The sequence below is a fragment of the Choloepus didactylus genome, chromosome 2 (genome assembly GCF_015220235.1).
Source record: "Choloepus didactylus isolate mChoDid1 chromosome 2, mChoDid1.pri, whole genome shotgun sequence".
Classification (NCBI taxonomy): domain Eukaryota; kingdom Metazoa; phylum Chordata; class Mammalia; order Pilosa; family Megalonychidae; genus Choloepus; species Choloepus didactylus.
In genome coordinates, this window is record NC_051308.1 from 69,660,766 (window position 1) to 69,679,313 (window position 18,548).

General features: G+C 33.4%; 1 protein-coding gene across 1 annotated transcript in view; it reads right to left on the bottom strand.

Annotated features, from left to right (window-relative positions):
- Positions 1–619: 619 nt before the first annotated feature.
- The window catches only part of RGS18 (regulator of G protein signaling 18), a 28,626-nt gene continuing 10,697 nt past the window's right edge, over positions 620–18,548 (bottom strand). The window contains exons 4-5 of the mRNA XM_037825138.1: positions 4,455–4,621; positions 620–2,699 (exon numbers count right to left, since the gene is read on the bottom strand). Of these exons, the coding sequence (XP_037681066.1) occupies positions 2,442–2,699; positions 4,455–4,621 (425 nt within the window). The 3' untranslated portion in view covers positions 620–2,441. The remainder of the gene's footprint in view (positions 2,700–4,454; positions 4,622–18,548) is intronic.

Genomic DNA, 18,548 nt, shown 5'->3' on the forward strand with positions numbered 1-18,548 from the left:
CTCATAATGCTTCATTTCAGTTCCATTTAATTCTACAATCCTTTATTGAACTTCTAGTACATACAAACATGATAAACTAGGTATTGACTTCTCTCTATGGACTTCAAAATCTCCAAATTACCTAATTCACATCAACTCTATCATCCAATAATTTGAAGGCATTCTGTTACTATACCTTGACAGATCAAAAAACTGTATGATTATTCCTTTGGTTCTTTTCCTTCTTGTATTTCTAAGTTTTCTATAAAATCATTTTCTGTTCTTAGGCCATTATCTCTTATTAATTTTTGTCTGATATTTCCCCTCAGTAATCATAATTATAATTATTTATCTCTATTCCTTGCTTTGACACCAATTAGCACATTCTTTGGAGCCTATCAGGTAATCCACTTAGAATTATCAAATGTGGAACCCAGAAGAAGCATTAGAAATTGTAATCCTGAGTCTTTATTTTCAAAAGTATGTAGGGCAAGGGTCCTTAAAAGTCAAATGAAAGACTGAGGATCAGAATCCACTTAGTGAGCCCAGGCTTTTTAGCTGCTTAATGTTCACTATGCATTTTTGCCAACCGTTAGTGCTTAGTGCTATTTGTTCATTTTTACTTGCTCTATATCACTTGTCTAATCAGTTTTTTTTTTTTTCTGTGTCTTTACACCTTGTCTCCTAACAGACTGAAAGCTGTTTGAAATCAGGCATTACCTTCATCAAAATTTCTGGTATATTTTTGAAGGGTCTCATTGAATAATTCATAATTTAAATAAGAGAAGAAATTAGCTTGGCTAATTCTGAAAAATCTTGCAAATGGAAAAGCAAAATAATACGTTCGTGGTTCTGGATCAATGCTTTTAAAATCAGTCCATTTTTCTGATGAGATCACAAAGCTACTATCAAATCTTAATTCTGTATATGAAGCAATCAAACTCTGAAAAGAGACTACCATAAGAGAATACAAATTCACAAGCAAAAATTAAAACGCCCTTTCTTAGTTGACCTTTGAAAGGCACACTTTGTTTTCATATTCACAACAGTATAAGAAATGAGTTAGTATTAAAGTCAGTAATGTGATACCTCAATTAATACTTTCTATCCCCAAATCATTCTAAAATAAGAAAATATGTCTGTGCCAAATTTGATAACAGGAAGAATAATCAATGATTGGTGACAGCATGTAGTGGTCAAATAAATGTTAACAGCATGAATGAAGTATTTACAAATGTTTATTAATATAGATTAAAATTTTTATACTTTATCCTTCACCTAAAATTACTTTTGCCAAAGCTAAATGCATGGCATTTTAACTACAGACATTTATGGCCTTGCAGCATACATCTAATCTTGAATATTTCCCTAAAAACAGAGACACATATACTTATTAGTATAATGTTATTTCAATAATATAGTATTAAGTGATTCAATGAAATTTGGAAAAAAAATATAACCAATGAAAGAACACTTTTTTGAGTATGAGCCAATGTGGCAGATGATTGAATCTCCAGAGGCTGGGACTCTCTTCTTCACTTCCTCTCATTTCTAATTTCTACTCTAACTGTAAAGGTACAAAAATAAGGCCAAAGGTGAGAAAATTCCTCTGGTCATCATTCAAACCACTGCCTATCCTTACATTAGTAGCAAGGGCTCTTTTCAGGTAAGCTGTTCCACTCAGTCCCTACCTGGAGCTACATATAATCTGGGCATATCAGCAGAAGTGTACCCAGGTAAGTTCACCTCCATATACCCAGATAAACTTATGCTCACTCACAAATGAGCACAAAGGGAAATCCCATTCTTATCAATCTGGGTTATGCTTCACCTGGGAGTGTGTACAGATGAATGTATCCTTCCTAAAATTCCTGTTGGTGGTTTGTAACTTGTGATATATTGTTATTCTTGAGCCAGGGTTTAGTAACCCAAGAAAAAATGTTCATCCTCTCTCATTGTAAGAAATGGATCACTTCTACAATTCCTATGATGGAAGGAGGGTCTTCATCATTATGGAAAATGCTGTTTAAATATACAGATATCTGAACATTATGTTGTTTACATATGGAAATAGAAAATCTGAACATTATATCATTTACATATATAAAACCAAAATCCAAACTAAAGCTTTTGTCACACTGTTGACAATTTTGCAAAAGTTTAACCTTTACTTAACTTCATATTATTAAATCTTATAAAGCATTATTATTTTTTGTTATTTCTGCCTTTTAATTAAGATAAAAAGTTTTTCTGATTATGAATGGAATAAATTCAAATGGAGGGTTTTACAGAATATATTGACAAATACAGTGTGTATTGTTAACGTAAACGTTTTTTAAGTACAGTTTTAATCACCTTTCATATGATGTATTTTATTGAAAACACATCCATTTGTTAATATAAACATTCTATTTCTTAGAAGCAGGCAAGAGTTTATCACAAAAATAGCAAATTAAGATTCTTTATAACCAAATGGCAACATCTGACTTTACATCTTGGAATTCATTACAGGTAAAGGAACGTGATCGTCTTCTAAGATTTGTTGGTCTCAGAGGTCTTCCTTCTATCAACTGGAAATAGATGTCAGATTTCAGAAAACGCGTGTAACTGTCTTGCTCCATAAGCTGATACACTCTGCTTTGTGCGGCATCAAAACTGTGGAGGGTGGGTTGAGTGATGCTCCTAGTAATAGTTTCTTTGGTATGAAAATCAAGGTTAACCTGGATAATCAGGAAAAAAATAATTGTTGATTACTTCAGTAAACACAGTTGAGAGACAATCAGTGCAGCACTTGACACAGTGTTGGTGTGGGTGGAGTACACTTGGGTGTTTGGGTCCGTTTCTTCTTTTGGGTCTAGGGTTCCACTGATTTATTCTGGGCTGGCATTTCATCTAGCTTTTTTCTCTTAGGCTCCTCATCCTTCTCACTCTCTGCTAATTTAGAATAATGGAATATTATGTTATGTTACCACAGAGATCTCAAATTCACCTCACTCATTTTAAAAGTGGAGAACTAAACCACAGAGGTTAAAATATTTGAGTGAGGGCACACAGCATAAGTTTGGGTGAATATTTGGGATTTCAGAGTGGGGACTTTTTTTTATCCAGTGCTCTTTTCATTATGTTATGATGCTTTCCTATAAGCAATATGTACTTTGGCATTAATGTTTTAATGAAATAAAATCCCTTAATGCCTTATATTAAAGAACTGCTTTCTGGTCTGATAGTGGTGAGTTTTAAGATAGGGGTTTTTTCTTTGCCCTAATGGGTGATACTAAGCAACTCATTGCCCTTTTGACTTGTGAATATAGTTGGCCTTGGGGAAGACAGAATAACACATTCAAACACAGAACAGATTGAAACACTTTGAAGCAGGGAAAATAGCCATCATGTCCTTTGGAAAAATACCACACAGACAATGCTTACTTCATGCACAAACAGAACTCCTAACAGTGACAGAACACCAGTTCTACACCTCAATATATAGCCGCTATTTATTGAACACCTTTAGGAGCTTTGAAGCACACTGGTACTTTAATAGACAGAAGTCTATTATATATATTATAAATACTATATTAAAAATAGTATCTTGAATCCTCTTAAAAAATGAGAAAAGATGGTATTTTTGTCTACTTACATATGTAGAAACAAATTTGCCCAAAGTTAGGAGCTAGTTAGTAGAAACTTGATTCTTTCCACTGCACCTGCTTCCTCCCACAACATTAAGTACAATATGTGCAAGACAAAAATATTTTAGGTCTCTGGATATTTGTTCCAGACCTCCGTTTATACACATGTAATAATAGTCTTAACAGTATCATAATTGCAAGCTAAAATACATAATAGAAACTTTAAAAAACTATTTAATTCACATCTAAGGATAGTCAAGTAAAATTTGCTCATCTTAAAACCATTTTAGCAAGAACATTATGCAGTTAACTTATACTGAGCTTTCAGTTACAAAACACAACTGTGTTTTCACTTGCAAAATTGATAAATTAGCGTTATCTCATCTCTCTATTATGGATTTTTCTTTTTATCCCATCTTGAGGTAGAGTAATAAACCTTTTGGGGCAAACAAAACTTGGTATAGGTAGATGAACATAACATTAAAATGCTACAAACTTGTTGATTTTTCTTGTCTTCACCACTTAAAGAAATCTTTACTTTTATGAGAGATTGCTTGGGCTAAAATGATTAATCTGGCTAAATGAATGAATCAAAATGTTGCAATTAATTGTATTCACTCAATCTAGAATGAAAGCAGCTCCAAGGTGTGAGCTCATTTATACCTTTCCTTTCATTCAATATCAATGCATTTTATTTGTATGTGGAAATGTATCTAAATAACTATTGTTGCTTCAAGAAACTCCTGATCTTTGTGGTAGAATGTATGAGGTTGCAATCTCATGAAGGCAGATTCCCTTAAAAATTTTTCAAAAAGTTATATATTTTTATAATTTTCTTTACTATACCTCTTGTGGAGCATCATTTTGTATAAATTTCTCAAATATTGCCTTTGCTTTAAGGACAGTTTGTTGAGGATCCTTGCTTTTCTTGAAATCTTCACAGGCTATCCAAAATTCAATGTTTTCCTCACTGAATTCAGTTTTAAGAAATCTGGTAAAAGCTTCCAGTCCATCTACCAAGAAAAATATTACATATATTAACTATGAAATATTAATTCCAAGACAGTTTATTTCATATTAAAGTATAACTACAAATATTAGTTGAACAACCATGTCTTCCCTCTTATACAGTATACTAATATGTATCTTGCATGGTACACATGAGGGAACTCCTATAAATTAGTAAGGCAATCTTCACAACTATGCAAGGTAAGTCACCCTATTTGAAATAAGGCCAGTATCACACATAGAACTTGGTAAGTGGGACCCTACTCTGGGCCTGGTTTTGGTCCCTCAGTCATGTCCATCCCCAGGGGTGGATGATTCCAGACACTCAAGAAGGCATCCCACCTGGAGCCCATGCACCCACTTCCAGACCATGCTGCAAATTCTCAGAACCCTGGAATTCCCTGCCCAAAGGTTCCGTGTTTTCAAGTTTGCATAATTCTCCTTCTCAAGTCCATTTACCAAATGCACACTGTCCCACTGTATCCATACCCTTAGGCCCAAGAAGTATGAACAGAGATAGAATCTACAGACTGGGATGTCCACTAAAATGTACATGGAGGCCTCTCACAGTGTGGTACCAAACCATGAATGGCAAGAGAAAGGGGGAGCCCATGCTTACATTGTTGGAACTCTGAGGGATCATAGAATTTTAAATTCAAACCTGACCTTCCAATATGTTACAATTTTTGTATACTGTATTTATATATACATATATATATATATATATATATATATATATATATATATATATATATATACAGTCTGTTAGCTTGCTTTATAACTCTTAAGTGGTTATACATATTGTATGGAATCTTCAGTTTTACTTTTGTTGTCAGCCCCACAAATATTAGGGGCAGGGTAGCTGTGTGATCTGAGTGAATCAATTTTCCTTTATGTGCCTCAGCTTCCCAGTATGTAAACAATTTCCCAATATGTAAGTAATAATGACATCTACCTTTCAGAACTGTTTAGATAATTAAATGTCTTAAAATATGTGACAAACTCAGAACAATAACAGGCACATCATAAGTACTATATATAATATGTGTTTTGGTGTTGGCGATGATGATAATGCTGACTTACTTATTTAAGTCTCCATCAGTAAAGGCTGCGTAGCTTAAAATGTCGCAAGTTAGGATTCAATGCTAAGACACTCTGATTTACAAAACCGGTATTCTTTCCACTATTTTTTTTTTATGTTTCAGCTTTTGTTTGTTTTATTGACACATAGGCATATTGTTTAATAAAATATTTTAATTTGGGGAAAATTATAGATTAACAAGCAATAATACAGAGAGACCCTATGTACCCTTTATCCAGTTTACAGTAATGCAAAACCTTAGTATAATATCACAACCAGGGTATCAGTATTGATACAGTTAAGATACAGAACATTTCCAGTACCACAAGAATGCCTCATGTTGCCATTGTTTAGCCATGTTTACATTCTTTCCACACCCAACCACTTCTTAGCCCCTGGGAACCACTTATCTGTTCTCTGTTTCTGTCATTTTGCCTTTTAAGAATTTTATATAAATGGAGTTATATATTGCATATACTTTTGGGATAGTGCTTTTCACTCAGTATAATTCTTTGGAGATTAAGCTAGATTGATGCATGTATTATTAGTTAATTCCTATGTTGTGTTCAATGGTATGGAGATACCACTGTTTGTTTAACCATTCACCCATGAAGGAAATTTGGGTTATTTCCAGTGTGGTTTTGTTGATTTGACTATTGCAAATAAAGCTGCTATAAACATTTGTTTATAGGTTTCTATGTAAAAATAAGTTTTCATCATTCTGAGATAAATGCCTAGAAGTTAAATTGTTTGGTCATATGATAGTTGCATGTTTCACTTTCAAGAAAATGTCAAATTGTTTTCCACAAAGTGGCTGTACTTTTTACAATGCCATCAGCAATATTCTGCATCATTGGCAACGTTTGGTGTTGATCCTATTTTTATTTTAACCCTTCAATTCTGTATTCATACAGTGATATTTCATTGTGGTTTTAATTTGCATTTACCTAATGGCTAATAACATTGAACATCTTTTCTTGTGTGTATTTGTCATCTGTATATCTTCTTCCATGAAATATCTCTTCAAGTTTTTGTCCATTTTCTAACAGGGTTGCTTGTTTTTGACTATTGAGTTTTGAATATTCTTTATATATTCTATATATTAGTCCTTTATCAGATATGTGGTTTGGGAACATTTTCTCCCAGTTTGTAGCTTACCTTTTCATCCTCTTAATAGGATCTTTCACAGAAAAATTTAAAAAATTTCAATGAAGTCTATTTTATGAAATTTTCCTCTTATGAATTTTACTTGTGGTATCGAGTCTAACAAGTCTTTGCCTAGCCCTACATCCTGAGGATTTTCTCCATTTTTTTTCCAGACATTTTATAGTTTTACAATTAAGTACATGATTCATTTTGAGTTCATTTTTTTGTATAAGATGAAAGACTTAAGATGAGATTATATATATATAGTCACATGCATGTATATACACACACAACACACACATACATAATATATACCTAACATACATATATACCCATATATACATATATATTTGCCTATGGATGTACATTTTTTCCTAGCAGTATTTATTGACAAGACAATGTTTTCCTTACTGAATTGCTTTTGGGCCTTTCTGGTAAAGTGGACATAATTTTTGGGTCTAGTTCTGAGTATTCTATTCTGTTTCAATAATCTATGTGTTTACTGTTCCACTGCCACCACAAATTTTGATTGTGTGTATATATATATATATATATATATATATATATATAATGTCTTGAAATCAGTACATTGATTCTTCCCACTTTATTTTTCTTTATTCAAAACGTTTTGCCTGTTCTAATTCCTTTGTATATAAATTTTAGAATAATTTTGTCTAGATTACAGAGTTTCCTGCTGATATTTGAATAGGAATTATGTTAAAACTTTATATCAATTTGTGGAAAATCCACAACTTTATTATGCTGGGTTTTCCAATCCATGAAGATGATATATCTTTCCATTTATTTAAATATTTGATTTCTTTCATCAGCACTTGTAGATTCTGGCATACAAGTTCAATATATGTTTTATTACAGTTATACCTAAGCATCTCATTTTTGAATGATTAGAAATACTATTCTATTTTTAATTTGAGTGCCCACATGTTTACTGCTAGTATAAAGATATACAACTGAATTTTACATGTTTGTAATGTATGCTGTTACTTTGCTGAACTCACTTACTAGTTCCAGGAGTTTGTTTTTGTAAATTTCTTGGGATTTTCTGCATAGACAATCATGTCACCTACAAATTAGAGACAGTTTTACTTCCTCCTTTCTGATCTGTGTGCCTTTTATTTCTTTTTCTTGCCTAATTGAACTGGTTAGAACTTTCAGCACTTAGTTGATTAAGGATGATGAGAGTGGATGTCCTTGCTTTGTTCCTGATCTTACAGGGTAGAGTGCTCTATAAACTTCAATGGGATCCTGTTGGCTGATAGTACTGCTGGGTTCTTCTATATCCTTGCTGATTTTCTTCCTGGTTGTTCTATCAATTGTTGAGATTTAGGTGTTGACATCTACAAGTATAGTGATTAATTTGTCTATTTTTCCTTTCAATTTAATCAGTTTTAGCTTCATATATAATGCAGCGCTGGTGTTTGTTTTATACGTGTTTGAATTGGTATGTCTTCTTGGTGGGTTGACATGTTATCTATGTCTCTCTATCTCTGGTAATTTTTTTTGCTCTTAATTATATTTTATATAAAATTAATTAGCCTTTTCTGCCTTCTTTTGATTAATGCTTCATGATACAGTTTTTTATTTATTTTTACTTTCTGTCTATATTGTTATATTTGAAATGGGTACTTGTAGGCTGCATATATTTAGGTCTTATTTTCTTGTCCACTGTACAAATCTCTGCTTTTTAATTGGTCCATTTGACCATTTAAATTTAATATAATTATTGATATGTTAGGGTTGAAGACCATTCTTTTGAATTTTGTTTTCTGTTTGTTCTTTTTGATTTTCATTTCTCTGTGTTCTTTTTCTGTCTTTCCTGAGAGTTTCTTGAACATTATTTTAGAATTCCCTGTTGATTTATCTATGGTATTTTTGATTGTATCTATTTATATATATATTTGGTGGTGGCTCTAGTTATTACATGTGCATAAGCTATAACAGTTTACTGGGGTCATCATTTTACCAGTTTGAATGAAGTGTAGAGAACTTAACCTCCATTTATTTCCCTTTATCTTCCCTTGTTTATAATATACCCTATAAAATATTTTCTCTACATATATGTATTACCACATCAAATAGTGTTTTAATTTTTGTTTAGACTGTCAAATAGAATTTAGAAAACTCATGAGAAGGAAAGTGTATTGCATTTGCTCATATTTTTGCTTACTGTGTTTTTCCTTCCTTATAATATTTCAAGTTGCCTTCTCTTATCATTCCCTTACTATTTTGAGAACTTACTTTAGTTATTCTTTTAGGGAATGTCTGCTGGTGACAAATTCTCTCAGTTTTCCTCAGTTTGAGAATGTCTTTATTTCTCCATGATTCCTGAAGGATATTTTCATCGGATATTGGATTCTGGGTTGACAGCTTTCCTTTCAGCCCTTCCTTCTGGAATCCGTGGATTCTGATGAGAAATTTGCTCTCATTCATGTTCAGTTTTGTCCCAAAAGTATAATTTTTCTCTCTCACTGCTTTCAAGATTTTTGCTTTGTATTTCATTGTCATATATTTGAGTATGATGTAGTTTGATGTGGATATTTTTGTGTTTATCTTTTTTTGGGTTCTCTCAGATCCAAGAATTTGTAGGTTTATTGTATATTTTTGCCAAATATGGGAGGTTTTCATCTTTTTATTTCTTTGAGTACTTTTCATTCTGTTATTTTTCTTCTTTCCTTCTGAATCTTCTATAACATGAATGTTACATCTTTTTTTAATATGTATTTCATCCCCTGAGACTCTGCTATTTATTTATTTTTCTAAGTCCATCTCTGTTGTTCAGATTATGTAATTTATATTGCTCTATCTTCATGTTCACTGTTTTTTTCCTTTATTCCCTCCATTCTTGTCATTCATAAGAGGCCATATATTAAGCTATTTCATTTATTATATTTTTCAGTTATAAAATTTCCATTAGGCTTATTATGTTTTCTATTCTTTTGCTGCCATTTTCTATTTTTTTTTTTTTTTTTTTGCTGTGACTTCTGTTATTCTTTTTTCTTTTTCCATTTGTTTCAAGAATGTTTGTGATTTCTCCTTGAAACGTTTATGGTGACATTTAAAATCTTTGTCAGATAATTGTAGTATCTTGGTGTTAGCAACTATTGACTGCCTTTTTTCATTTACTTTGAGATCTCCCTTGCTCTTGGTATTACAGGTGGTTTTTTAATTATGAACTCTGTATTTTGGGTATCATGCTATGAGATTCTGGATCTTATTTAAACCATTTACTTAAGCTGGTTTCCTGTGATACTCTTTCAGCAAAAGAAGAAAGGGGGCTGCCTAGTTGCTCCCAGAGTGGGTAGAGTTTCAAGTTCCTTGTTCATCCTTTGTTAAATCCAAAGGGGACCTCCTTATTCCACTGAATTTGTAGGTTTATTATATCTTTTTGCTAAATATTATATCTTTTTGCCAACTATAACAAATATCTCTTGTTATAGTTCAGCCCCTCAGGCTCTGTTATTTATTTATTTTTTTTTCTCTCTAGCTATGGCCTATTTATCTCTGTGCTTTTACACAAGTTATTGCATACAGAAATCTCATGAGTCCTGCCCAGATTCCTCACTTGTCAGTAATTGATAATAATGGCCATTTCCTTTTTGAAATACTCTCCTTCCAAAGTTTCTTAAATGCCATATCTCCTAGGTCACACTATCTGATTGCTCCTCTTTGCTGTGCAGTCATCTGTGCTAGCTCATCTTCACCTGTTCTCCAGTTAAATGCGATGGTCATGGGCTTTTTCTTTATACCCTCCTCTTTTCCTTTCCTCTCCCATCTCCCCCTTCTCTATCTTCTCTTCCACCATTTTTCATGAAGTCTCTTCCCCCTCTTCCCAGTACTTTGCATGTGTTCCCAGTACCTGAAGGCAAAATGAGGCATTATAAACAATATTGGACAACAGAAATGTATCCCTGAATTAAATTTTGATGTCATTAAAAGATTCTAATCGTATTACAGAAAATTATTAACAAAAAAATCTTCTTCTAACTCCAGATATTCATCCAGCTACTGATCCATCTGTTTGCTCCTCACAATAATAAAGCCTTTCTGGTAAGTTTTCTACACTTGGTCTCTTAATATTCTCACCTCTTCTTCCTCCCTCCCATTTACTTACCAACCTACTAAAATGTGAGTTCTACTCAACACTCCATTTAAATGATTTTTCCAATATAATTTATTATTGTATTCAGTGAAAAATTTTTTTCCATCCATATGTTACTTTGTTTCACTGCAGCAGTAGGCGTGGTTGAGATTTGTCTGTAATTTTCCTCTACACTCCTGACTTTCCTCTATACTACTGACTGTCGGTTCTTTGGATCCTTCTCAGTTTATCCTTCTTTTCCTGTCCTTTAAATACTATTTCCTAGGCATCAGTTTAACATTTCAATAGTCAGCTACACTCAATATACCAATGATTCTCACAATTCATCTCCAACTCAGACCTCTTTCCTGAAATCCAAGACCATATCAACTAGAATCTGGAAAAGATTTCCATTGAATTTCCTTCCAAAATAATCATGTCCCATCTGAATTCATCATATTCCCCCAAACCTTCCTGCGTATGTTCTCTTTTTTAGTTAATGATTCCAGACAGCCAGCCACTTAAACCAGAACTCTTGCACTTATCCTCAGGGCTCCCCAATTTTCTTTCAAATCACACCCAATTTATAATCAAATCTTGTCAATTTTACCTCTTTAATATATATTGTATCTGTCTATATCTTTTTATTCAATTTTGAATTAATTTTATTCAGACAAGAATCATCTCTCTTGTAAACTGTCATAATAACCTCCTAACTTGTGGCACTCACTTCAGGTTCCCTCACCTGTCACCTGATCCTCCCAGTTTACTAACATCCACACTCCAGTCAGCATTATCTTTCTAAAGTATAGAACCATTATGGTTCTTCACTGTTTACAAATTTTGAACAGTGCCCTTCATCTCTTTACACTATCTTCTGCATATTCAAAGCTCTGGACATAGAGAAATACAGTTCCCATTCATGTGCCATGTTCCCACATACCTTAGCTTTAGCTTTTGTTTGAAACACTTTTCCTTTCTCACTCTAATCTCATCAGTCTAGTCTCTACTGCCTATTCATGTTTAATTTAGAGGTCAACTCATTTGGAAAGACTTCACCATTCTCTCAAGAACAAGGTAAGATTCGTGAGAGGAGGAACTTTGTCTAAATTATAATCAAATCCCCAAACCCCAGCACAAAGTAATCACTCCATTACTATTTACTGTAAGAAATAATCAATAAATATGAACAGATGGAGAAAAATACACATTTTCCTCAAAAATGCAACATAGCCCTGGGAAATGTTTTGATTTTTAATGAAATATCAAACCTATTTCAAGAGAAATTTCAAATTTACAAATTAACAAGAGAAATTGCCAGAGTTAGGTAAGCATGGGAAAAAAAACAAAACAAACCAAAACAAAACAAAACAAAAATTTGATTCCAGGCTGATGTCATCAAAGCCCATCAGATCTCTGCTCCAGAGGAAATGGAAATAGCCTTTCAGCTTCAAGTGTTTTTCCTCTACAGTAAGGCTGTCCAATACAAGTATCTAAAATTAATAGCATCCAAATCCATTGAGGAAGTCAACCCCTATCCTATCCTGATGCCATTAAACATTTATATAATATTCTAATCTCCTAATTGACAAGCAAAATATTATTATGATTTGGCTTTTCCTATGGGCATACCAAAAGGGCAAAATGGCTATCAGTGACTGTTTTATTTCTGAATTTATAAAAATAAGTTGAAATTCTGCCTCATGAATTTTGCCAATGTGATCTGTCTACTGAGAATTGGGTCCTTCCTGGTATGCCAACTAGCTGACAGTATTAATTTTTGGAATCTGAGAAGTCAGAGACTAAGCCTGCCTATGTGGCTTCAGACAAGCTGACAAAATTGCCTGAAGGTACACTCTTCCCTCTTAGATATCACTGGGGTTATGCAAGCATGTTCCTAATTCTATAGAGTATTTGTAACTTTTATCAACTATCTTATTAAATAAGTTTTCATGCTGAGCTCATTCATTTATTGAAATTCATTCATTCAAAACCAACTCTTTCACTTATTGAAAAATCATTTATTGAGTGCTATGTTTAGACACTGTTCTACATACTAAGGATCCAGCAGGCTAAAAATATGGACAGTCTTTGATTTGATGTTTAATCTACAGAGCCCTACCTAATAGAAGGAAATATTACTATTCAACTATAAAGAAGAGAAAGCCTATGGCAGTAACAAAAACCATACTTGCTAACTGATAATAACAAATATAAACTGGATGAAATATAGAGGCAGTGGTTTTAAAGCAGAGGAAAATTGGCAGCAGGCATTGGAAATATTGTAAGAAGAGAAACATGTGAAGTGAGCACTGGGATTGCTCTTGCTTTCCACCTGGAGACAATTGCAGGACAAGAGTGTATGGAGATGGAGCCCCAGCAGAGTATAGTCATGCAGAGCTTAAGCAACAGAAATAAGATTTTGGGGATCATGCTATTGCTGAAATTTGTAGAAAGGATACTGTAAATTAGGGCACATGCAGAAAGAGCACAGAAGTCTGCATATAAGTTCCCTGCAGGTCTTTGACTGAAGGTGGGCTGCACCTGGGCAACCTCTGTGAAACCTAGTAGAGGGGAGCTGCTGAGGCTAAGAGGCGAACGGACATATGAGAGGCTGCCCAGATCTGGGAGACTTTGAAGTTCTGGCTCAGCCCTACTGGAGGTATCAGGAAAGATCAGATCTTTGTTATAAATACTAAGTACTTAGTTCTATACTAAGACAAATCTGAAAGAGACCACCCTTAAAGAACCAATCTAGTCTGAAAGAGGATCCACAGGTAATTTCACTGACTGCCAGAAAAGCAATCCAGAAGTTTTAAAGGGAGACAACATAACCGAGACTCTCATAGCGTATCTTCTCCCATTCCTTCCAGATACAATAAAAATTTATTAGGTATGTAAAGAAATGTCCAATATGACCCATTATCAATTAAAAAAGCAGTGAATAAAGAGTCTCCTCCTGAATGCCTCTTTGTTGCTCAGATGTGGCCCTCTTTCTCTGGCTAAGGCAACTTGAAAGGTGAAATCACTGCCCTCCCCCCTACGTGGGATCAGACACCCAGGGAAGTGAATCTCCCTGGCAACGTGGAATATGACTCCCGGGGAGGAATGTAGACCCGGCATCGTGGGATGGAGAACATCTTCTTGACCAAAAGGGGGATGTGAAAGGAAATGAAATAAGCTTCAGTGGCAGAGAGATTCCAAAACGAGCCGAGAGATCACTCTGGTGGGCACTCTTATGCACACTTTAGACAACCTTTTTTAGGTTCTAAAGAATTGGGGTAGCTGGTGGCGGATACCTGAAACTATTAAACTACAACCCAGAACCCATGAATCTCAAAGACAGTTGTATAAAAATGTAGCTTATGAGGGGTGACAGTGGGATTGGGAATGCCATAAGGACCAAACTCCACTTTGTCTAGTTTATGGATGGATGTGTAGAAAAGTAGGGGAAGGAAACAAACAGACAAAGGTACCCAGTGTTCTTTTTTACTTCAATTGCTCTTTTTCACTCTAATTATTATTCTTGTTATTTTTGTGTGTGTGCTAATGAAGGTGTCAGGGATTGATTTAGGTGATGAATGTACAACTATGTAATGGTACTGTAAACAATCGAAAGTACAATTTGTTTTGTATGACTGCGTGGTATGTGAATATATCTCAATAAAATGATGATTTAAAAAAAAAAAAAAAAAAAAAAAAAGCAGTGAATAGAAACTGACCATGAGGTAAACGAAATGTTGGAATTAGCAGACAAGAACATTAAAACAGCTATTATTATAAATATGTTCAAGAACTTAAAGGTTAAAACAAATATAATTGGAAACAATTTCAGTGGAGAAATTGAAGTAATAAAAAAAGATCAAATGGAAATTATAAAACTGAAAAGGAAAATATCTGAAATATAAAATTCATTGGAAAGATTGCAGAAGAAGGAGTGAGTACACAAGAAGATAGACATATAGAAATCATCAGACCTAAAGAAGACTGGAAAAAAGGAACAGCAGCAGCAGCTGCAGAGATGGGAAAGTAGAAACAAATAGTAAAATGTTAGGCATAATCCTGCCCATATCAATAATGATATTACATTTAAATGGACTGAACATCCCAATTAAAATCAGACGTTGTCATACTGGATTAAAAATTAAAACAAGACTATATCCTGGCTACAAGAGACACATGTTAAATACAAAGAATCAGGAATTTGAAGTAAAACAATTAAAAGGATACATAAGGCAGAGGTTAAGTGTAAGAAAGGTGCCTAAGAAATCTGATGTGACCTGATAAAGTGACTTAAAAATAAAGATTATTTCCATTTCATAATTATAAAAGGGTCAATTTATCAGTAGAATATAACAGACATAACTGTGTATGCATGCACTTGATTGTGGAGCTTTAAAACACATGAAGAAAACTGACAGAACTGAAAGAAACAGAGTAATTCATGGTTCATAATGATTCATAATTGTAGATTTTAATTCTCCTTTCTCATTAGTTGATAGAACAAGTAGAACAGAATATCAATTAGAATACAGGTATATACAACTTAACATTATCAATCAAATTGACATTATTTTATCATTACAAAACACTCTACTCAACACATCTTATCAAGTGCAAATGGAAGCTTAGACAAGATAGACCACATGCAAGAACATGAAATAACTCTAGATAAATTTCAAAAGATTTAAATCTTACCCAGAATGTCCTTTGCCTACAAAGGAATTTATTTAAAAATGAATAGCAGTAGCATAGCTAGAAAAGTTTCCAAATATTTAGGAATAAAATAATACACTTCTAAATAATCATGGCTCAAAAGAGAAATCACAAAGGAAATTAGAAAATATTGACTACGGAATTATAATGAAAACACAGCACGACAAAATTTGTGGAATGCAGCTTAAACAGTACTTAGAAGGAAATTTATTGCATGCCTGCTATACTACTAAAAGAAGAAAGGCATAAAAATCAAGATAAGCTTCCACCTTAAGAAGCATCAAAAATAAAAGCAAATTAAACACTTAGGGAAAAAAAAAGATGAGCAGAAGTCAATATAATAGAAAACAAACTAGAGAAAACTCATAAAGCAAATAATAAGAACTCTGAAAACATTAATAAAATAGGAACACCAGAAAAAAAGTGTTTCATATCAGAAAATAAGTCAGAGATATTATCATAGATCTTACTGATAATACACATATAATTAGAGAATATTGTGAACAATGTTATGCCAATAAATATATTTGAAATGAAGTGGACAAATTCATTTAAAAAATAAAACCTACCTAAACTGACACTGAAGAACTGGAAAATCTGATAGCCATATTTCAATTAATAGGTTGATTTTGTAATAAATAAGTCCCTCTGCCCTCTTAAAATATTCTCAGATCTTAGATGATTCTTTAGTAAATTCCATCAACCATTTAAGGAAGAAGTATATCTAATTGTGTTCTATTTCCAGAAAATAATGAAGGAATGAATACTTCTCATTTCAATTTGTGAGGCTAGAATAACTGCCATAGCCCAAACTAACAAATTCATTACAGAAAAAGAAAGAAAAAAAGAAAAAAGGAAGGGAGGGAGGGAGGGAGGAAGGAAGGAAGAGAGGAAAGAAGGAAGGAAGGAAGGAAGAAAGAAAGGAGAAAGGAAGGGAAGAGAAAGGAAAGGGAAAAAAGAGAAAAGGAAAAAGAAAAGAAAAGAAAAAGAAGAAAAATAGGAGGGGAGAGGGAGGGAGAGTAGGGGAAAGAGAGAGGAAGGAAGGAAGGAAAGGGAGGGAGCGAGGGAGGGAGGAAAATAGAGAAGGGGAGAGGGAGAGAGAAAGAAAGAAAAAAGGAAACAAGACTACAGACCAATATCCCATATGGACAGAGGTACAAAAATTCTTAATTACACACACAAATTAAAATCAGAATTTTATACAAAGCACAGTATATAATCCTATCAATTAAAAAACAATATAATTCAACACACTAACAAAATAAAGAGCACTTTAATAATGCAAAAAGGAATTGACATAATTCAACACGTATTCATGAAAAAACCTTTCAGCAAACAAGGAATAGAAGGCAATTTCTTCAATTTGATAAAGAAACTCCAGAAGGGGGAAAAATGGCTATAGATAATACTGAAAGACGGAATGCTTTTACCCTAGGATCAGGAATAAAACAAAGATTGGAGGTCCTAGCCAGTACAATAAGGCTGGATTAAATGACTATATCTATTTGCCAAAAACTCACCAAACTGTATAATTAATACCTGTGTATTTTATTGCATAAAAATTTCACTTTAATAAAACAATGATAAAAATTTGGTACTCAGAGTAAGCTTAAAGCTAAAATAAGTGTTTTATTTTTTCCTTTAAGCCCCCCCTTTATCACTCATACCACAACTCAGTATCTTTTAGGAGAATACACTTAAATTCTTTCTCTCTATTCTTTTTCTCCTTTCTATGAAAGCTTTAGGTGAAGGATTTTATACTTCAATAGCTCTGATGATAACAACTTCTAAGAGTACATATCATAAAACGATATCTCTAACAATTGCCACCACCACTGCCATTGAAAGATCCCTAGGCAAGAAAATGATGTTGATAGTTTAAGGGCACAGTACCTCCCTTTCTTAGGAAGAAAATTAGGCATATAGAACAACAATGTCTTAGGAATTGAAGATTTTATAGGAACTGAAAGGAAGCATTGGAAAGAACTTGAGTATGTGATTCCATATGAACTTCAGTTTCCTTGGATATTCTCTACCTCACCACTTTGGTGTGAGAATTGAGATACGTCAACAGCTAGCCATACTATGTTTCCAATAACATTGGTTTATTTTCCATGCAGGAAGGTCTAATTTGACTTCATGAGGTCTATGGAGATAGACTTCTGATTTTAGGTCAGAAGATTCTTAATTTCATTCATGATTGTTTGTTTCTTCATTGCATCCCCCTCTCCGGTGGACAAATCAAAGCAAACTACCTACTTCATCTCAGTGTAGACACAACTCCCATGTTAATAACCATCACTCTCCTTTTCATATCTACTAATTTATTTTATTTTAAATGTATTTATTTGTACTCTGCTTCTTTCAGGAAAGAGTTTGAGGCAACATATAATACAGAGCATATGAAATAATGGCAGTAAAATGGTCTTTCATTAAAAAAAGGAAGTTTGTCAATTTCTTGGTAGAAATAACTATTTCCTAGCTCTAGGTTAAGTAAAAAAAAAAAAAAAAAAAAAAAAAAGAATCACATGGGCAATTAGACAAAGATGTCTTTAGATTTGCAGAATCTTTCATTTGCTCACCCTGGTTGCATATTGTTGCCTAAAATTTTGATTTTGTATGTGGTGGGGAGGGGGTTGGAAATGGGGAAGACGGCCAAGCACTAGATAAGTGCTTCTCAAACATTAATGTGCATTTGAATGACTTGGTGACCTTATTAAAATGTTAAATTTGATTCAGTAGGTATAGGATTGGGCTTGAGATTTTTCATTTCTAGAAGGCTCTAGTCTATAAACCACCTGTTGAACAGCAAGTAACTATCATTGGTTCTTTGATAGGCATCAGAATCACCTTGAGGGTTTATTAAATCACAGATGGCAGGCTCCATCCC